The sequence below is a fragment of the Exserohilum turcica genome (assembly GCF_000359705.1).
Source record: "Exserohilum turcica Et28A unplaced genomic scaffold SETTUscaffold_1, whole genome shotgun sequence".
Taxonomy (NCBI): Eukaryota; Fungi; Ascomycota; class Dothideomycetes; order Pleosporales; family Pleosporaceae; genus Exserohilum; species Exserohilum turcicum.
In genome coordinates, this window is record NW_007359914.1 from 1,088,878 (window position 1) to 1,104,420 (window position 15,543).

Sequence of the window (15,543 nt, forward strand, 5' to 3'; positions counted from 1 at the left end):
TGAGTTGTTGGGGGTGCTCAACTGGCGATGGTGCTCATCTGGTGCACGGGCACTGTAGTACCAAGCTGGGACCGTGTCGACTCTCAGGTTCGACAGGTCCATCAGAACGCGCCTACATCACCAATTCCCCTTCACCGTGTCTTTGTTACTTTGTTTTCGCGTGAATCGCCGATAACATGACGAGCATTGACGAGCTTTTCAAAAGCGCAAACGGCTCCGCGAAGCGCAAGTTCGAGAACCCAAACGAGGCCGATCCAACGCAATCCTACAAATCCGCAAAGCTGAACGGAAATGGCGACGTCAAGGGCACAGCACAGGCTTCGGTAGTTGACGAAGACGACGATGAGGAGGCGGGCCCCTCATTACCACCAGACTTCGACGACGGGCCGGGCGACGATGACGAAGGACGGTTCTTTGGCGATGGCTTGGATGAGAATGCGCGAGATGCCATGGAATACATAGACGCGCAGGATAGCGACGAGGCGATACAGGAAGAAAAGTATGACATTCCGTGGGTGCGCAAGCTGGCGCTCAACTTTGAGAAAAAGGTCAACAAGAATGCGTCGCTGCGCGCAAAGTACGAAGACGACCCAACAAAATTTATGGATTCGGAAGCCGATTTGGATGAGGGAATCAAGGCGCTGAGCATACTGTCGGAGCACCCGGAGTTGTACGAGGAATTCGCAAAGAGCACAGCGGCCTCGAAGCTGGTAGAACTGCTGGCGCACGAGAACACGGACATAGCAATCGCCGCGATTGAGATGATATCAGAGCTCACAGACGAGGATGTGGGAGGAGAGCAGGAGCAATGGGATGCGCTGGTGGTGGCATTCATGGAGGCAGACCTGCTCAGTCTGCTCATATCCAACTTCTCGCGCTTCGATGAAACCGACGAGGCAGATGCATCAGGCGTATACAACTCCTCGAAGGTGCTTGAGAATTTACTGTCACAGCCCGCAAACACGGACATAATAGGGAGAGAAACCACACTACTAAAATGGCTCCTGGACCGAATCCAGAAGCCCGAGAAATCAACATCACAGAACAAGCAGTACGCCTCCGAGATCCTCTCCATCCTCACACAATCCTCCCGACCGAACCGGAACCATGTAGCCGAAGCCAACGGCGTCGAGACATTCCTCACAAACCTGGCGCCGTACCGAAGAGACGACCCGGAAAAGGACAGCAACGAGGAGGAATACATGGAGAACCTCTTCAACTGTCTATGTTCAGTAACAGAAGAGCCACTCGGAAAAGCCAAATTCTTAGAAGCAGAAGGAGTAGAGCTTTGTCTCCTCTTCGTCCGCGACGGCAAAACAAGCAAAAGCCGGGCTTTGAAAGTGCTGGACCACGCCTGCGGCTATGCGGAAGAAACAACAGACTCGTCGCAACAAGCCAGCGACAGCGGTAAAGGCAAAGCGGCCGCCAGCCAAGATCAAGAAGCACCTCTATTCTCCAACAGCGCCATGGTCGTCTGCGATAAAGTAGTCGAAGCCCGCGGCCTCAAACCTCTCTTTTCCACCTTTATCAAATCCAAAAAGTCGGATCCCCAGCAAACCGAACATATCCTGGGTATATTTGCGTCACTGCTGCGCTCGCTACCCGGAAACTCCGACTCGCGCTTCCGTCTACTAGCAAAGTTCCTCGAGAAAGACTACGAAAAGATCACAAAGCTCGTTGCGCTCCGGAGAGATTATGTTGCGCGTCTCGCGGCGTTTGATGCACGGAGCAAGGAGAGGAAAAAGGGGTTGTCGAAGGACGAGCTGGAGGCTTGGGAGATGGAGAATATCACTGAGAGGTTGAGTGAGGGGCTGTATTGCTTGGAGCGTGTGGATGCGATTTTAGCGTGGTTGGTGGCTGAGGATGAGGGCGCTAAGAAGGCGATTATAGAAAGGTTGAAGGAGAGGGATGAAGGGCTAGGCGATGTCAAGGCTACGTTGCAGGCGCAGTTGGATGGGGTGCTTGCGGTCGAGAGGGCTGAGAGAGAAATGCTGGAGACGCTCGTGGGGTTCTTGGATTAACCGTGGTGGGCGACATGTAGAAACAAAACGAAGGGCGTGCGAGATTTCATTGCATGTGGACTTCGTCGAATCACGGCGCGCTAGTTCTTGGATAGTATGTATACTCTAGATGCTAGGAAATGATGCAAAAATCATGCTCAACTCCTCTAAAGAGCTACTCTTCTCGCCAACTTATGGTATGTACAAACACACTTCAAATCTACTCTTTCTGTTCGCATACCCCACATATTGACACAGTCATCAAACAAACTGTTGCGCCATGCCATCTTCCTATCCCTCGGCTTCCATCTCATAAGCGTTGGATTTATGCTTGGGTTCAAACTTGAAGTTCTCGTGGGCAGGGCCAAGGAACATTTCACTAAGAGTACATTATTAGTATCGATACTGTCGCTATCGCAGTGGATTACGTCAACAACATACCTCAGCTTAATCCAGTCCTTATAATGCTCACTCGCCATCAAAGTCTCGAGCTCATTTCGTCCCCTAAACCTCGGGGGCCGGTCCTGAATATTCGGCGGCAAATGCTCCAGCAGCCCAATCGGAACATAGCGATGCGCAAAGCTCAGCCATTCAAGCAGGAAACGACGCGTGGTGCCAATACCCATTTCGTCGGAGCCCCACGTCTGCAAGCCGTATTTTGTGAACTTTTCAATGTACGAGAGGCGCTCGGTGGCAGACTTGTCGAGGTACTGGCCCTTTTCGATTTCTTCGAAGAGCCAGGGCTTGATGAGGGCGCCGCGGCCGGCCATGACGGTGTCGACTTTGGCGTTGTTGAGGTGCTGGTAGTAGTCTTCGTGCGAGTAGCAGTCGCCGTTGCCGACAAAGTAGACGTGGCCGCCGTTTGCGAGGTCGCGGGCATCGGCCTCGCGGACGGTGTCGGTTTGGGCGTCTTGTTCCTTGCGGAGCCGGTTGATGAGCGCGGAGCACTCCGCAATGTACGACCAGTCTGCGCTGCGAGTGTACCGTTGCTGCTTGCTTCGCCCGTGGAGGGTGATGGCTGCAACGCCCGATGTGCCTTTTCCGGATTCAACGGCTTCGTGGCCGCCTAGCACGAGTCGCTTGATAAGTTTTTGTGCGGTCGGGTGGTTGTCTTTTGTCCCCATGCGGATCTTGACGGTGATGGGAACTTCTTTGGAGACGTAGCTCATGCCACGCAGGATGTGCTCCAGTTTGGCCTCGCTGTCCAGTAGTGCAGAGCCACTTCCCTTTTCGCAGACGAGATTGATTGGACATCCGCAGTTGAGGTCAATGGCGCGCAGCTTGGGGCAGTGATCCGTCAACACTTCGACCGTCTTTGTAGCCAGCCATGGCTTGTTTGCGGCAATCTGCGCGCCAAACTTCATGTCGGTAGAATTGTCGTAGCCCTGCACAATTGTGTTCTTTGATAGGAATTTCGGTGGAGTGATTTCCGACTCGTGGGCTTTCATGAGTGCCCATTCACCCTTGTCACCTTGGATCAGAGGCATGCCCATGGCCATCTCGCTCCATGTTACTTGGCAGCCAAAGTCGATGCAAAGTCGCCGGTAGGGAAGGTTGCCCTGGGTGGTAAGAGGTGCGAGCACGGGCGTCTCGGGCCCATAGTACAGTCTTCGCTTCTCAGACGGTCTAAAAGGCGCCTCGACATACTCTGCCCTACGCGCTTCTTTTTCCTCTTTGAGAATCTCCGGGTCCATCTGAGCAGTATCAAACATGTCTCGTTCGCTCCGGCTGTTGCTCTCAATCCATTGTAGATACTGGTCAGACCGTGGAGTGCCAATCTTCCGTCTCGATAGACCAAACTTGACTTCCTTGGGCACGATGTTGACCACTTCGGCCTCGGCCTCGTCGTCATCTCCCGTAACTGTTGCTTTGAGTTCGGCATTTTCTTTCAGGACCAGCTCTTTCCTGCCATCTTCCGTGGTGCGCTCTTCCGAGTGGCTTCCAACGAAGCGGCACTTCCAGCCAAAATGGCAGAAGCCCTTGACTTGGAAGATTGGGCACTGGCCACCAAAAGTGGTCAGGTCCTCCCGTCGGCCATCCTTGAGGTACTTGCGAAGACCGTGCTCGAACTTGCACTTTTCGCCATATGGACATTCCTTGGGCGAGAATTCGTTGAAAGTTGCGCGAGTGCCACAGAGTGGTATCTTGTCACGAGAGCTTCCAAAAGTGCGGCTGGTGTTTTGGCCTTTTTGTTTCTTTTCTTTTTTGCTCTTGCCCTTGCCTCTGGGGGCATCACGAGCATCAGTCTTGGGCAGGCCTCCAGACTTGCGGTCCGCATCGGCTGCCTCGGCCGCGTCGTCGTCCACGGCCGGCCCTCTTGCGTCGTCGTGGTTGCCGTTGTGATGTATCAAAAATCTGGTGTTCTTAGCACGTGAGCCTCTCTACGCAGGTAATGCAGCGTACTCTGCCTTGATGGGCGCCACGCCCTTGACTCGCTTGACAGAAGTATCAGCAGCAGCACCGTCGAGGCCCTCACTGCTTGTTCTGGCTCTCTTCTTTGGACTCGAGGGTGCGTCGGACTTCACATCGACCATAGCATTGCCACCATTTGCGGCGTTGGAATTCGATGCGACACTACCGTCGGCGGGCTGGTGGCCAGACTCGGCCGCGTTACCTTCACTTGCAGTCATTCTATGCGGCACAACGAGAAGCAAGCTCTTGCTGTGCGCGTGTTGCTGGCGTCGCCGCTCAATCGAGAAAAGCACTGCTCAAAATATGAGTGCAAATGCAGCCACAAGAGGCTAGCCGGGCGGCCCATGCGCTAATGAGCCGGCCGGGACTGTGACGTAGAGCTTCACAACTAGGCACCTCGCGGCTCCCTCATCAGATCGCGTTCCCGGTTCCCACTTTCACATCCCCTCTCCTGCAACCTCCTCAGATCCTCCACACCATCATCAGCTCCCTGCCGGCTACTCCGTCTGTCTGCCAGTCAGCTCTTCTTGTATCCATTGTTGTTTTTGCTCAACCCCGCCCCTCACACACAAACTCCAGCTCGCGTCGTGTGAATATTGCCCATCGTCAACATGACTCTCTACTACAGCCTGGTGAGTGGCCATCTATGTTAGAACATGCCATCTCCTGGGAGATTGTAGTGTTGCTGGTCGAATGTCCACCGCTCGCGTGCTTCTCTCACGCTGCATGTCAAGGCAACAAGTGGCACGATGCTGACCTTTTCTGATTCTAGGTCTTCCTCCTCTTGGTGACGGAGATGCTCATCTTCTGCGCCCTCATCGTCCCTCTGCCATTCACATGGCGCCGCAGGCTCTTCACCTTTATCTCGGAGAGCCCGATAATAGCAAAATTACAATATGGCATGAAGGTATGGAGAGTGGCAGCCTGGTACAAGCTGCATCTAACAGGCCTAGATAACGTTCATCTTCATCCTGATACTGTTCATTGACAGTGTCAACCGCGTCTACCGCGTACAAATCGAGCTTTCCGGCTCGGACGACCAGGGCCGCTCAGGGTAAGTTAATAAACGCATCCGCTGTATTCCGAGACTAACACGTGAAGAAGCGTCGCTGCTGGGGGTATTGAACGCATGGAGGTCCAGGCCCGCAAGTTCTACTCGCAGCGCAACATGTACCTCTGTGGCTTCACTCTCTTCCTGTCGCTGATCCTCAACCGTACCTACGTCATGATCCTCGATGTTCTCCGTCTCGAGGAGGAGGTCAAGAACCTCAAGGGTGGTTCCAGCGGCAAGAACTCTTCTCTGAAGAACGCCGGCGGCGCTGGCGAGGTTGGCGCTCTCAGGAAGGAGCTCGAGGCCAAGGACCGTGACATGGAGAACCTGAAGAAGCAGGTCGAGAACATGCAGAAGGAGTACAACCGCATGGGAGACGAGGTCGCTGGCAAGAAATAGATAACCACGGCCGACTCCGAACGAATAAGGAGAGCAAGCCACCCCTATGCTGACGTGGCGGCAACGCAGCGTCGGTACTGACTCTACGGATGTCTGAAGGATGAATTGTCACTCTGGTCATGAATTGAGAATAAGTGTTGGGAGGATAGTGCGCTTCAGGGACACATGCGGTGGCGGTATTTTGTACTTGGGTGCCAGTGCGAGCTGAGGTGGGAAGGCAAAAGCTCTGGAATAGCTTTTGTACCAGACATGGTAGATTAGTAGCCGTAAACGAGGAGTGTCTTCTGCTCTGTCAATTGTGCGGGCCATGCTGTGCATTGGTGCTTATCGTGGTGCTCAAGAAGGCCGACTGGCGTCTAGTAAGCATGTGAAAACAAACGTGTTCGCTCGAAGCATTCCTAGGCTTGTAATCCACAGGCAGGAGCTTTTGCAAGTGCCCAGACTGCTTCCCAACTGCTTTTTTTGTGTGCTCCTCCATCACCTCTTGCGACTGGTCCTATACGTAGCCAACATGTCCGAAAGCCAGCAACCGACCCTGCGCTTCTTCAATTATCCGACCCCTAAACCTCACGACGCGCCGTACCAAGCCCCGCCTCCCGGAAACAACCCCGTGGTCAAGGGCGCGCTGCTGAACCATCTCTCGACCCTGTGAGCTTCTGCTGCGCCTCAATCCTGCATGCAACCGCTGATTCGTCCAGGTTTGCGAGTGTACCTGTAATCCCAGGGTTGCTGTGGAGTAACGCCGGCTTCGGTTCCCTGCGACGATGCGACCAGCTCAACGGCGTCGAATCGCGTTTCGATCCCACCGTAGTGCCGCTGGCCCAGCCCGGTGACGAGGCTCCAGCGAGTTATACAGACCAGGCGAGCCTTCGCGCACCGCTTGACCACGCCTCGTCCAGCCGCTTCTACTCAATCAAAGACTACCACTATGCGTACTTGAGTGGCGCAATAACACCGCTGGACGTAGTAGAGCAGTTGCTGCCGCTCATCCGCAGAGATGTCACGCCGCGCTCGCCGTATGCAACAGCATTTATGGAGACCAAGGTCGAGCTTGTAAGGCAAGCAGCCGAGGCCTCGACGCAGCGATACAAGGAGGGGAAACCGCTGGGTATACTCGACGGCGTCCCATTTGGCGTCAAGGACGATCTGCGCGTCAAGGGCTACAAGCACTACATTGGCACGACGCACGACTTTAGCCATGGCGGCAGCACGGTTACAAGTTGGTGCGCAGAGGTGGTGGAAAAAGAGGGCGCCATCATGGTTGGGACACTCACGATGCACGAACTAGGCATGGGTAAGAGCAGATGATTCGGTCGTGATACTAGCAACTTGCTAAGAGTAAACCCAGATACAACAAACAATAACCCCAACTGGGGCACGCCGCTGAACCCATACAACAATTCCTACTATCCAGGTGGCTCCTCAGGAGGCGCCGCGTCTGCCGTAGGCCACGGTCTCATTCCATTTGCCATTGGCTCTGATGGTGGTGGCTCAGTCCGAATTCCCAGCAACTACTGCGGCCTGTACGGTCTCAAGACCTCACATGCGCGCGTGTCCATTGCGCCAATGCCAAATGCTGGTAAATCTGTGACGGTCCGCGGGCCCCTCGCAAGCAACATGTGCGATCTCGAAATCGCATACCGCGTCCTCGCGCAGCCAGACCCTTCAAACTACCCTGCGTCGCTGTTTGCTCCACCCAAGAAACATACGGGACCCCGTAGCAAGGTCCTCGGCGTACACAAGGCATGGGTTGACCGAGCAGATGCGCCCGTCCAAGAAGCGTTTCAATCTGCACTACGTTACTTTGAAACCGAGCTGGGATACCAAGTCGTCGACATCAGTATCCCACTACTAACAGAAGGCCAACTCGCACACGCCATGACCATCATGGCGGAAGGCGTTGCAGGCTTCAAGCAGTCGATTTACAGTCTTACGCCTCCTAACCGCGTTCTCATGACTGTCGGGCGCCAGACACCCGCTACAGACTTTTTGCTTGCCCAGCGCCTTAGACATCTTCTTATGCAGCATCTCGCAGATTTGTTTACAAAGTACCCCGGTCTCGTTATCGTTACGCCTACCACGCCAAATGCGGGGTGGCCTATTGACGAGGCGGAACTATCGCATGGTGTGACGAATGCGAACATGCAGATTAGAAACATGGAGTACGTGTGGCTTGCAAACTTTACCGGTATCCCATGTATACAGTTCCCAATGGGATATGTGGACGGTGTCAAGGGTAAAGGCAAAGTGCCGGTTGGCATGAGTGGACAGGGTGAATGGGGCAGCGAGGATGCGCTGATTGAGTTTGGACATGATGGCGAGAAGTGGCTGCACGAGGGCTATGCAGGAGGGAAGGTCATCCCTGAAGCGTGGGCGGATGTTTTGAAGATGAAGTAGGGATGGTTGATATCTGTATCGTTACTTGAGCACAGCAAGAGTATAGTGAGTACTTCGAGTACATGGGACTGCCCTATTAAGATATAGACATGTACAAAGTAGCATTAACTGGAAAAATCAGCAACAAGATTGTTCTCCAGTGCGTATGGTATGCGCTAGAGCCCGCACACGAGTCTTTCTTGTTTGGTAGCAGTCTACTTTTACTTTTCATTTCTATTTGGGTCGTGAATGATTCTGGTGAGCTGACGCAGCGGGTTTCACAAAGCGGTTCACTTTGCATGACAGTCGTCAAATCGAGCAGATTTATAGCGAAAGGTTAGTAAAGCAGTCATCATGGTCTTGGTGATGTGTGTGCTTGACGTCCGACATGACGCATGGCTGTATACAGATTGTATCGAGCCTTCTCTAGTCATTTCTTTTGTAATCTTGTTCTCTACTTCCTTGTTTTATTCTTAAACTCTCACATATCCTACTAGCACTGGCTGACATCTCTAGCTTGAAGATCCGTCGCAAATACACTGATACCATCACCCTGGTGCAATTGACAAGATTAGTTTGGTACCCAGTCGTCAGAAACTATGGTACTCAAAGACAACTACGTAACACAAAAACGTGGGCCAAGTAAGATTTCCTATTGCTTCTGTCGCAATGTGGATCAGCTGATCAAATAGCGTACCGGACGACGGAGCTACGCGTTGATTGGATGGATCAAGCTTGGCTGTGGTGTATAGTTTATCCTGCTATGTTATCGAAACAGCGGATCTTATGGTTGCAATAACCAGTTCTCAGTCTCGACACCTTTCTATCCACTGGCAGATGAAAATGCGTATGACTGTGTATTCTAAAAAAACAGCCTTGAAGAGCATTTGCACCATGGGTCATGTGAGGTCGAAGCATCTGAGAAGAGGCAGTGTCACAATGTATTCCAAGAGTACACCAACACGCATGTGGTGAGACAAAGTATTGACCAAGACTATCCCCCCAATAAACCCCAAGTTCAAGTCTTTATCTTCAATCCCTTACGCAAGGCTTCTACAGATGTAGTCCTCGTATCCGTAGACCCGTGCCAAGCATCTATTAGCAATCCCACGCATACCTGACACATGGACAGCCACCATGGTATTCGTTCGGCGTCCCGTCCCGCAAGCCAATGGCACCGCTCGATACCAGATAAGATGTATCGATTTGCATCTACCGTTGATGGCGGTCTCCGGATCGCATTCCCTTTGGAGAGAAAAAGAGAGTCAGGACGCCGAATGACCATGATGACGGGACACAACCCAAGAAAGCCCCATGGAAGACGTACATGAACACACGGCGTCTCATTGGTACGGAAGTAAAGAAAACAACAACAACAACAACAACAAGAAAATATTGTAACCACCAAGGACACAAGCAACCAGAAACCTTCACCCTCCCACACCACACACACTCACACACACACACACTACTCGTCCCTTAGCCCCAAGTCCTAACCCCATCTTCGCTTGGCGTTTCTCGAAGACAAGCTCAAGCGCCACTAGGTGTACTAAGAAATACCCGTGGAAGCGGATGGCGGACGACGCCTCCCCCTTGTCTTTTGCTTTGGTTCCGCTCACCCACCCACCCTCGCTCGTTAACCCCCCCACCATCCCTGCACATGTGCGCGCAAGCCCGCCCGCCCACCTTAATACCCCCCCCCGTCCCGCGAAATAACCCGGCAAACTTGGCCTCGCAAATCATACCGTCTCGTATTCTCCTCCGCTGTGTCGGGCTCGTCGCACATGCACTGGTGTGATTTTGTACGTACTTATGTGTGTGTGTGTGGATGATGTCGGGGTTGTTATTATCGAGTGGGCGTGATATATATATATGTGGAGTCTATATAGTTATGCGGGTGTTATTCTACTACTTACTTGAGTTCTATTTTTAATGCTTTTCTTTTTTTGGTCTCTTCGGGCTGTGGTCTGGGGCGGACTCTGGGAGGAGAGGGGGTGGGCGGGTGGGTATATCAAGGAGAAGAGAAGAGAGACAGACAGAGAGAGAGAGAGAGAGAGGGAGAGATAGAGGGAGGGAGAAAATGAGGGAATGGGGAATGGAAGGGATAGAATTACTTTCTTGTTCCTACTTATATCTACATCTACACTTACATACATGCATTGCAGGAAGATGATCCAAGTTGGAATTAACAATCCGGACAAGGGAAGGAGACAAGAAAGAAATGTACCAGTACGTCTAGATTTACAGTGCCAGGTATGAGTGGGTTCTTTTTGTTCCTTTCACCTTCTGATTCAGCTCGCTGTTTTTTTCTTCTTCTTTTTTTTCTCTTACCACCCTTCCCTTCCCTCTCCGCCCCCCTTCTTCTCAGACACAAAGTTTCTTGGAATAACAAGCTTTCTGTCGTCTTGGGTGCAAATTTCCCGCATGCTTCCGCGGCTTGGCTGCGTGGTTTGGGTATGCATTGTGTATGACTTTGTCGTGCTTTTTTTTTGTTCCTCTTCTTGTCTATGCGTACCGTTTGTGTCTTGGTTTGGTGAACTAGTTGTATCTCGACGGCGGTGACTATACACATGGATATACGGGTCCATCTGGTTTCCAGTGATTATCACATCATGTCCTGTCTACTACCCTGTGAGACATGCAACAATCATCGTACCCGCTTATCCAACGCATCAGAAGCATTACACTGCCTTTCTTTTACCACAAGCGCGAGAAGCATATACTGATTTGCCCTCGACCCATTCTGCCCGCTACTCATCCATGTGTCTGTACACGTACCGCCAACATTCCATCCCCGTAACACGAGCCAGGGAAACCAGATAAGTACGTGTATCTTCGGCGAGGCCAGGGAATAGTCATCCGGGCCAATTGAACCAAGTACATAGTGAAGGTCCCGTTTCGATCCAGCTACTAGCAGGGTAGCATGCCACGATGTTTCTGATGCTCACACAACAGCATCAACAGGGCGTGTTTGCAACGCGCGTACTGAGATGCTAGTAAGTAGAGGTGGGATAGGGTACTGATTGGCATTTTGATAGCATTGCTGTGTACGTAAATTGATGAGGTCGATATTTCTATTGTTTGGTTTGTTTCTCCGCACATGACGCACTAGCAGGCATACTTACATAGATGGAGGGGCGGTATACACGCCGCGACAAGCCACAGCCCATGTGTGCATTCGATGCTCATTTCCAAAAGATGAAACGAAACATTACTTGGGCATATCCTTTATTGTCACTCTCACCTCATCTCATCTCACCCCATCTTACCTCATCCCGCCTCCCTGTCTCCCTGTCTGTACACTTGGGTATGTATGTGTGGATATGGAGGGACGTTGTTCAATGCCAATGCCATAGACCCATGCTTGGACTTATTTTGGGGGTTCCGCTCCTGGGGGGTAGGTACTTGGAGGAAGGACAGGCGAGGAGGGCGAGGGGGGATAGTTGGATGGAGAGTTTGTTGTATACATGTATAGGCATGTATATACAACAAGGCTGTTAGTTATTTGGTTATGAGCCAGTGAAGGTATCACATACATTTTCATATACCAAGTCATGCCTTCCCCACCTACACATACAAAAAACCTCCAAGTAGCTGGGGGACAGCCATCACATGACGACAACTTGGACGATTCCCATGCATGCAAAAAGATGGCGGAATGGAAAATGAATCGCACACTCATCCACCCATCTTATGCCGCACCGTACCGTACCCGTACCGCAGCACACCACCCATCGTCTGCCCCCCCCCCCTACATACACTCCAAGCACGCTCACCGCATCCCTCTTTTTTTTCCTCTCCCGCATGCGTACGTGCGTACGTGTGAGGGGGCGCGCGCGTGTGTGTGTGTGTTTGTGTGCGTGTTATGCATTGCGTCGTTGTTATTGTTCGTTATTGCTACTGCTGTTGTACAGTATATTTTACTTTACCCCGTTAGCAAGGAGGTTGGTCCCCTCTTTTTTAATTTTTTTTACCTTGCCTTTCCTTTTTTTACCTTTTCTTTCCAAAGCCTCTTGGGGCCTGATTGGGGGTGTGCGGCTAGCTTGGGCATTAATGCCTTTGGATTCCAACTATTTAGGTGGCAGGGCGGGCCAAGGTGAGCTTAGCTTAGTGTTGGCTGAGGTGTTGGCCGTGGCTGCACGGACTGGACGGACGGATGCGCGGGTCTACTGGCCTTGCCCGCCTGCCCGCCTGCCCGCCCCCCCCTCCCATCCCTCGGTGGCGCTTGGAAGGGGGGGGGAAAGGGAGCTGGTGTTGGAGTCAAAGGAACCATCGCGATCGTTCCTATGTCGCAATCTTAAACGTTGGGGCCTGATCGTATGGTGTGCCTCCCAAGGGGGGAGGACTGCTCTCTGCTATCACTGGTGTACGTACACCCACACACCCATCATTCTCACTCATGGCAATTTGTGCAAATGCGATATGTCGTGCTTTGTTGCAATTGTGCACATGTGCGCTTGCTTATTTCTCATGTTTTTTTTTCTCTCGGCTTTTTTGCCAGCCCTTGAATGACGCCAACTGAATCTGATGAGGGGGTTCGAAAAATGTCGCGTCCTACACATCCTATGATCATCAAAATAGCCTTTCTTTCTTCCGTCGCAGCTCCAAAGCAAACCAAAAAACAAGCAGAAAAAAAAACTAAGATGTGCGTATCATACACGATATGCCATCTGCAGTATGTAGAACCCAGGTATGGATCAACTCCGGAAACACCGTAAATCGTCATGACCCCCAGAAAAAAAGAAAGAAAAATATATGGGTAGAGGCAAAAAGCGTCGGCCAAACAATGTAACACCGAATATGAGTAGTGTGGGGTGGCGAAATTGTGCCGTGGTATATTCGCAAAATCAAATTTAGCGACAAGCACCGAGCCAAGCAAAAGCCGAGTCGAAATGTTTGTCGCAACGTGGTAAGACAGAAGCTGTGTGCTGAATCGAAAAGTGGAACGATGATGAACGTCGATTTCCCAGTCCTGTACCGCTATGCAGATGCTCGTAAACGCGGTCAACATTGGTGTGTCGTGGATTTGGAAGGATGCCGTGTGTGTGGGTGGCCATGGTCAGTAGGTAAGGCAGTAGACCATCATGATTGCGTGGTAGTGAGAATTCGATAGGCGCGTCGTGTCCATGATGAGTCGGGGATTGGGTCCAAGGCCGACACGGTAGAGGCTGGCAGGGCCTGTCAAAGAAGGAGCGAGTGTTGATTGTTATTTGATGCTTTTGCCTTTGCCCTTGACCTTTGTCGACTTGCCAGCGCCGGCCGACGTGAGCTTGCTTGTTTGCATGAGCTCGCCGATATATCTGGGATGAGTCAGAGACATGTTCACCATCATGGGCCACGAGTGCACGTACGACTGCAGAAACCTATTGCCGCCCTCGAGCTTCTCGTGTTCGTTCTTGACGACTTCGACGCGGTCAACGATTTCCATAAGGCTAGCTTGGAGCGCTTTGGCTTGTCTGGCGAAAACGGGTTAGCTTGATGCAGGCAGCAAGAGGGTGGCAGGCGGGCAGGCGGGCAGCGAGCTCGCTCCCCAGCTCCCAAGACGCGACAGCCGCGCGACCCATTGTGTCGGGCAGAGCGTCGTTGACGGTCGACGCAGCGACAAGATTCATGAGACGGGCAACGAGCGTGGGCGTGGATGGTGGAGAGAGGGAGAGAGGGAGAGGGGGAGAGGGACAAAGGCGGTCAACTCACTCTATCAAAGCCTGGCGAGCGTCCTGGCCCATCTTCTCGATTTCCTCACTACTCCGGCGAGGGCTCATGGTCCTGGCATCGCCGTCGTCGTACTCCTCCTCCTCCTCCTTCATCTCGACATTGGGGCTGTCGCGGGGTATTATAATGGTGCCACTCGACTTCCTGCTGCCGAGACGGGGCCGCGGTTGGAGGGTGGGGTCGGTAGCCATGTCCTTGTCGCTGACGGACGAGTTGGAGGAGGAAGTCGACATGTTGTCGGGATAGGACAGTCGGCGGTCGTCGGGCGTACAAGTAGGCGGCGGGTAGGAGGAGACTGAAATGTGCGGGTTCATTGCACGAGACAGTACAGTGCGGCTCTCCGAGAGTAGGTTTAGGGAATGGAGCCAGGTGGGCGAGTGTCGGCAAGAGGATGCCGTGTGTGGGTTCAAGCCAAGGCTGAGGAGCCACACGGTTGATGTGGAAGGATGCTAGGAGTGGGTGGAGCCCTGGTCAGAAGCTAAACCCGATGATGCCTCAGGGTCTCCCGAGACGACAATCCCTGCGATGGTAGCGTGGCCTGGCAGCGACAGGGTTGGTGTTCCGAGCGCGCAGCGATGCTGTGTGTGTGGTGCGTCGATGTCGTCGTGGCGGCGGGCGGCAAAATGCTCGCTCGATAGCGCGCGGTGCAATTGATCAATCTGCGTACTACGTATGACTGCACCCGCCTCGTGATGGTGCTTGGGCGCAGGCAGTGACAGGCCGGGGTGCGTCGACGTGTGGTGGGGAGGGGGCCTTTTTTTTTTGGTCGTCTGTCGCTGGTGGGTTATTTTTATTTTTTGTGCTTTGGTTCCCGCCGTCACACAGCAGCAGTGGCGGGCGCGGTGATGGTGTCGCAGTGGGAGAGTGCAGTCTCTGCAGTGGCAGGCTCTGTGCTCGGGTGCTATGGCGTGCGAGCGGTCTTCTCGTGGCAGCGGCGCACGCCCTTGGTTTGCTGTGTTGATCGGCAAGGATGAGGGCGGATGATTCGAAGCGGTCAATTAGCGTCGTGGTGGCCGAAGCAGTGTTGCCAGGAATTGCACGGCTGGGGGGGTGGTGATGGTGGTACGCGTTGGTAGGCAAGGAGCGGGCTGGGTGGAGGAGCAGTGGATCGCAGCGGTGGTAGGAGCAGAGCTGGGGCAGGAGAGAAGGGCAGGAGGCAGAGGCAGATGCAGAGCAGGCAGGGCAGGGCAGAGCAGAGCAGAGCAGGGCAGAGCAGAGGCAGCGGCAGCGGCAGCAGCAGCAGCAAGCAATGGCGGCGGCGGGCGGCGGGCGGCGTGGCACTTCTTGAGAGAAGGGCGCGGACAAGCACAGGCGCTGTCGCACAGGCACTCGCACTGGTGCAGGCCAAATGCGAGCATGAGCATGAGCATGAGGTTAGGGCGCTGGGAGTTGTGACGGCAGTAGTGGTAGGCACCGCTGGGCGCCATGACGTCGTCTGCACCGTCTGCGCCGTCGCCGCCGCCGCCGCCGCTGCACCGCCAGGCCGCCGTGGGAGACGACGCCCATGCCCATGCCCTGCCCTGCCCTGCCCTGCCCTGCCCTGCCCTGCCCTGCCCTGCCCTGCCCTGCCCTGCCCTGCCCTGCCCTGCCCTG

At 53.5% G+C, this 15,543-nt stretch overlaps 5 protein-coding genes across 5 annotated transcripts; 3 read left to right on the plus strand and 2 right to left on the minus strand.

Annotated features, from left to right (window-relative positions):
* Window positions 1-176: 176 nt before the first annotated feature.
* SETTUDRAFT_113276 (uncharacterized protein) lies at window positions 177-2,166 on the plus strand (the record flags this gene model as incomplete). Its single annotated transcript, XM_008022483.1, has 1 exon — window positions 177-2,166. One exon carries the CDS (start codon window positions 177-179, stop codon window positions 2,019-2,021), a length of 1,845 nt encoding a protein of 614 aa, XP_008020674.1. The 3' UTR covers window positions 2,022-2,166.
* A 65-nt stretch (window positions 2,167-2,231) lies between these two features.
* Window positions 2,232-4,630, minus strand: SETTUDRAFT_133112 (uncharacterized protein; the record flags this gene model as incomplete). The annotated part of the gene is made up of 3 exons (XM_008022484.1): window positions 2,232-2,379; window positions 2,442-4,355; window positions 4,404-4,630. The coding sequence occupies 3 exons, from the start codon at window positions 4,628-4,630 to the stop codon at window positions 2,292-2,294; spliced, it is 2,229 nt and encodes a 742-aa protein (XP_008020675.1). The 3' UTR covers window positions 2,232-2,291.
* A 267-nt stretch (window positions 4,631-4,897) lies between these two features.
* On the plus strand, window positions 4,898-6,156 carry SETTUDRAFT_162196 (uncharacterized protein). Its single transcript, XM_008022485.1, has 4 exons — window positions 4,898-5,044; window positions 5,185-5,319; window positions 5,366-5,466; window positions 5,517-6,156. Exons 1-4 carry the CDS (start codon window positions 5,024-5,026, stop codon window positions 5,860-5,862), a joined length of 603 nt encoding a protein of 200 aa, XP_008020676.1. The 5' UTR covers window positions 4,898-5,023; the 3' UTR covers window positions 5,863-6,156.
* Window positions 6,157-6,373: 217 nt separating this feature from the next.
* Window positions 6,374-8,259, plus strand: SETTUDRAFT_170384 (uncharacterized protein; the record flags this gene model as incomplete). Its single annotated transcript, XM_008022486.1, has 3 exons — window positions 6,374-6,510; window positions 6,561-7,156; window positions 7,211-8,259. The coding sequence occupies 3 exons, from the start codon at window positions 6,374-6,376 to the stop codon at window positions 8,257-8,259; spliced, it is 1,782 nt and encodes a 593-aa protein (XP_008020677.1).
* A 5,185-nt stretch (window positions 8,260-13,444) lies between these two features.
* Window positions 13,445-14,264, minus strand: SETTUDRAFT_84614 (uncharacterized protein; the record flags this gene model as incomplete). Its single annotated transcript, XM_008022160.1, has 3 exons — window positions 13,445-13,538; window positions 13,590-13,694; window positions 13,933-14,264. The coding sequence occupies 3 exons, from the start codon at window positions 14,262-14,264 to the stop codon at window positions 13,445-13,447; spliced, it is 531 nt and encodes a 176-aa protein (XP_008020351.1).
* Between the last annotated feature and the right edge of the window lie 1,279 nt (window positions 14,265-15,543).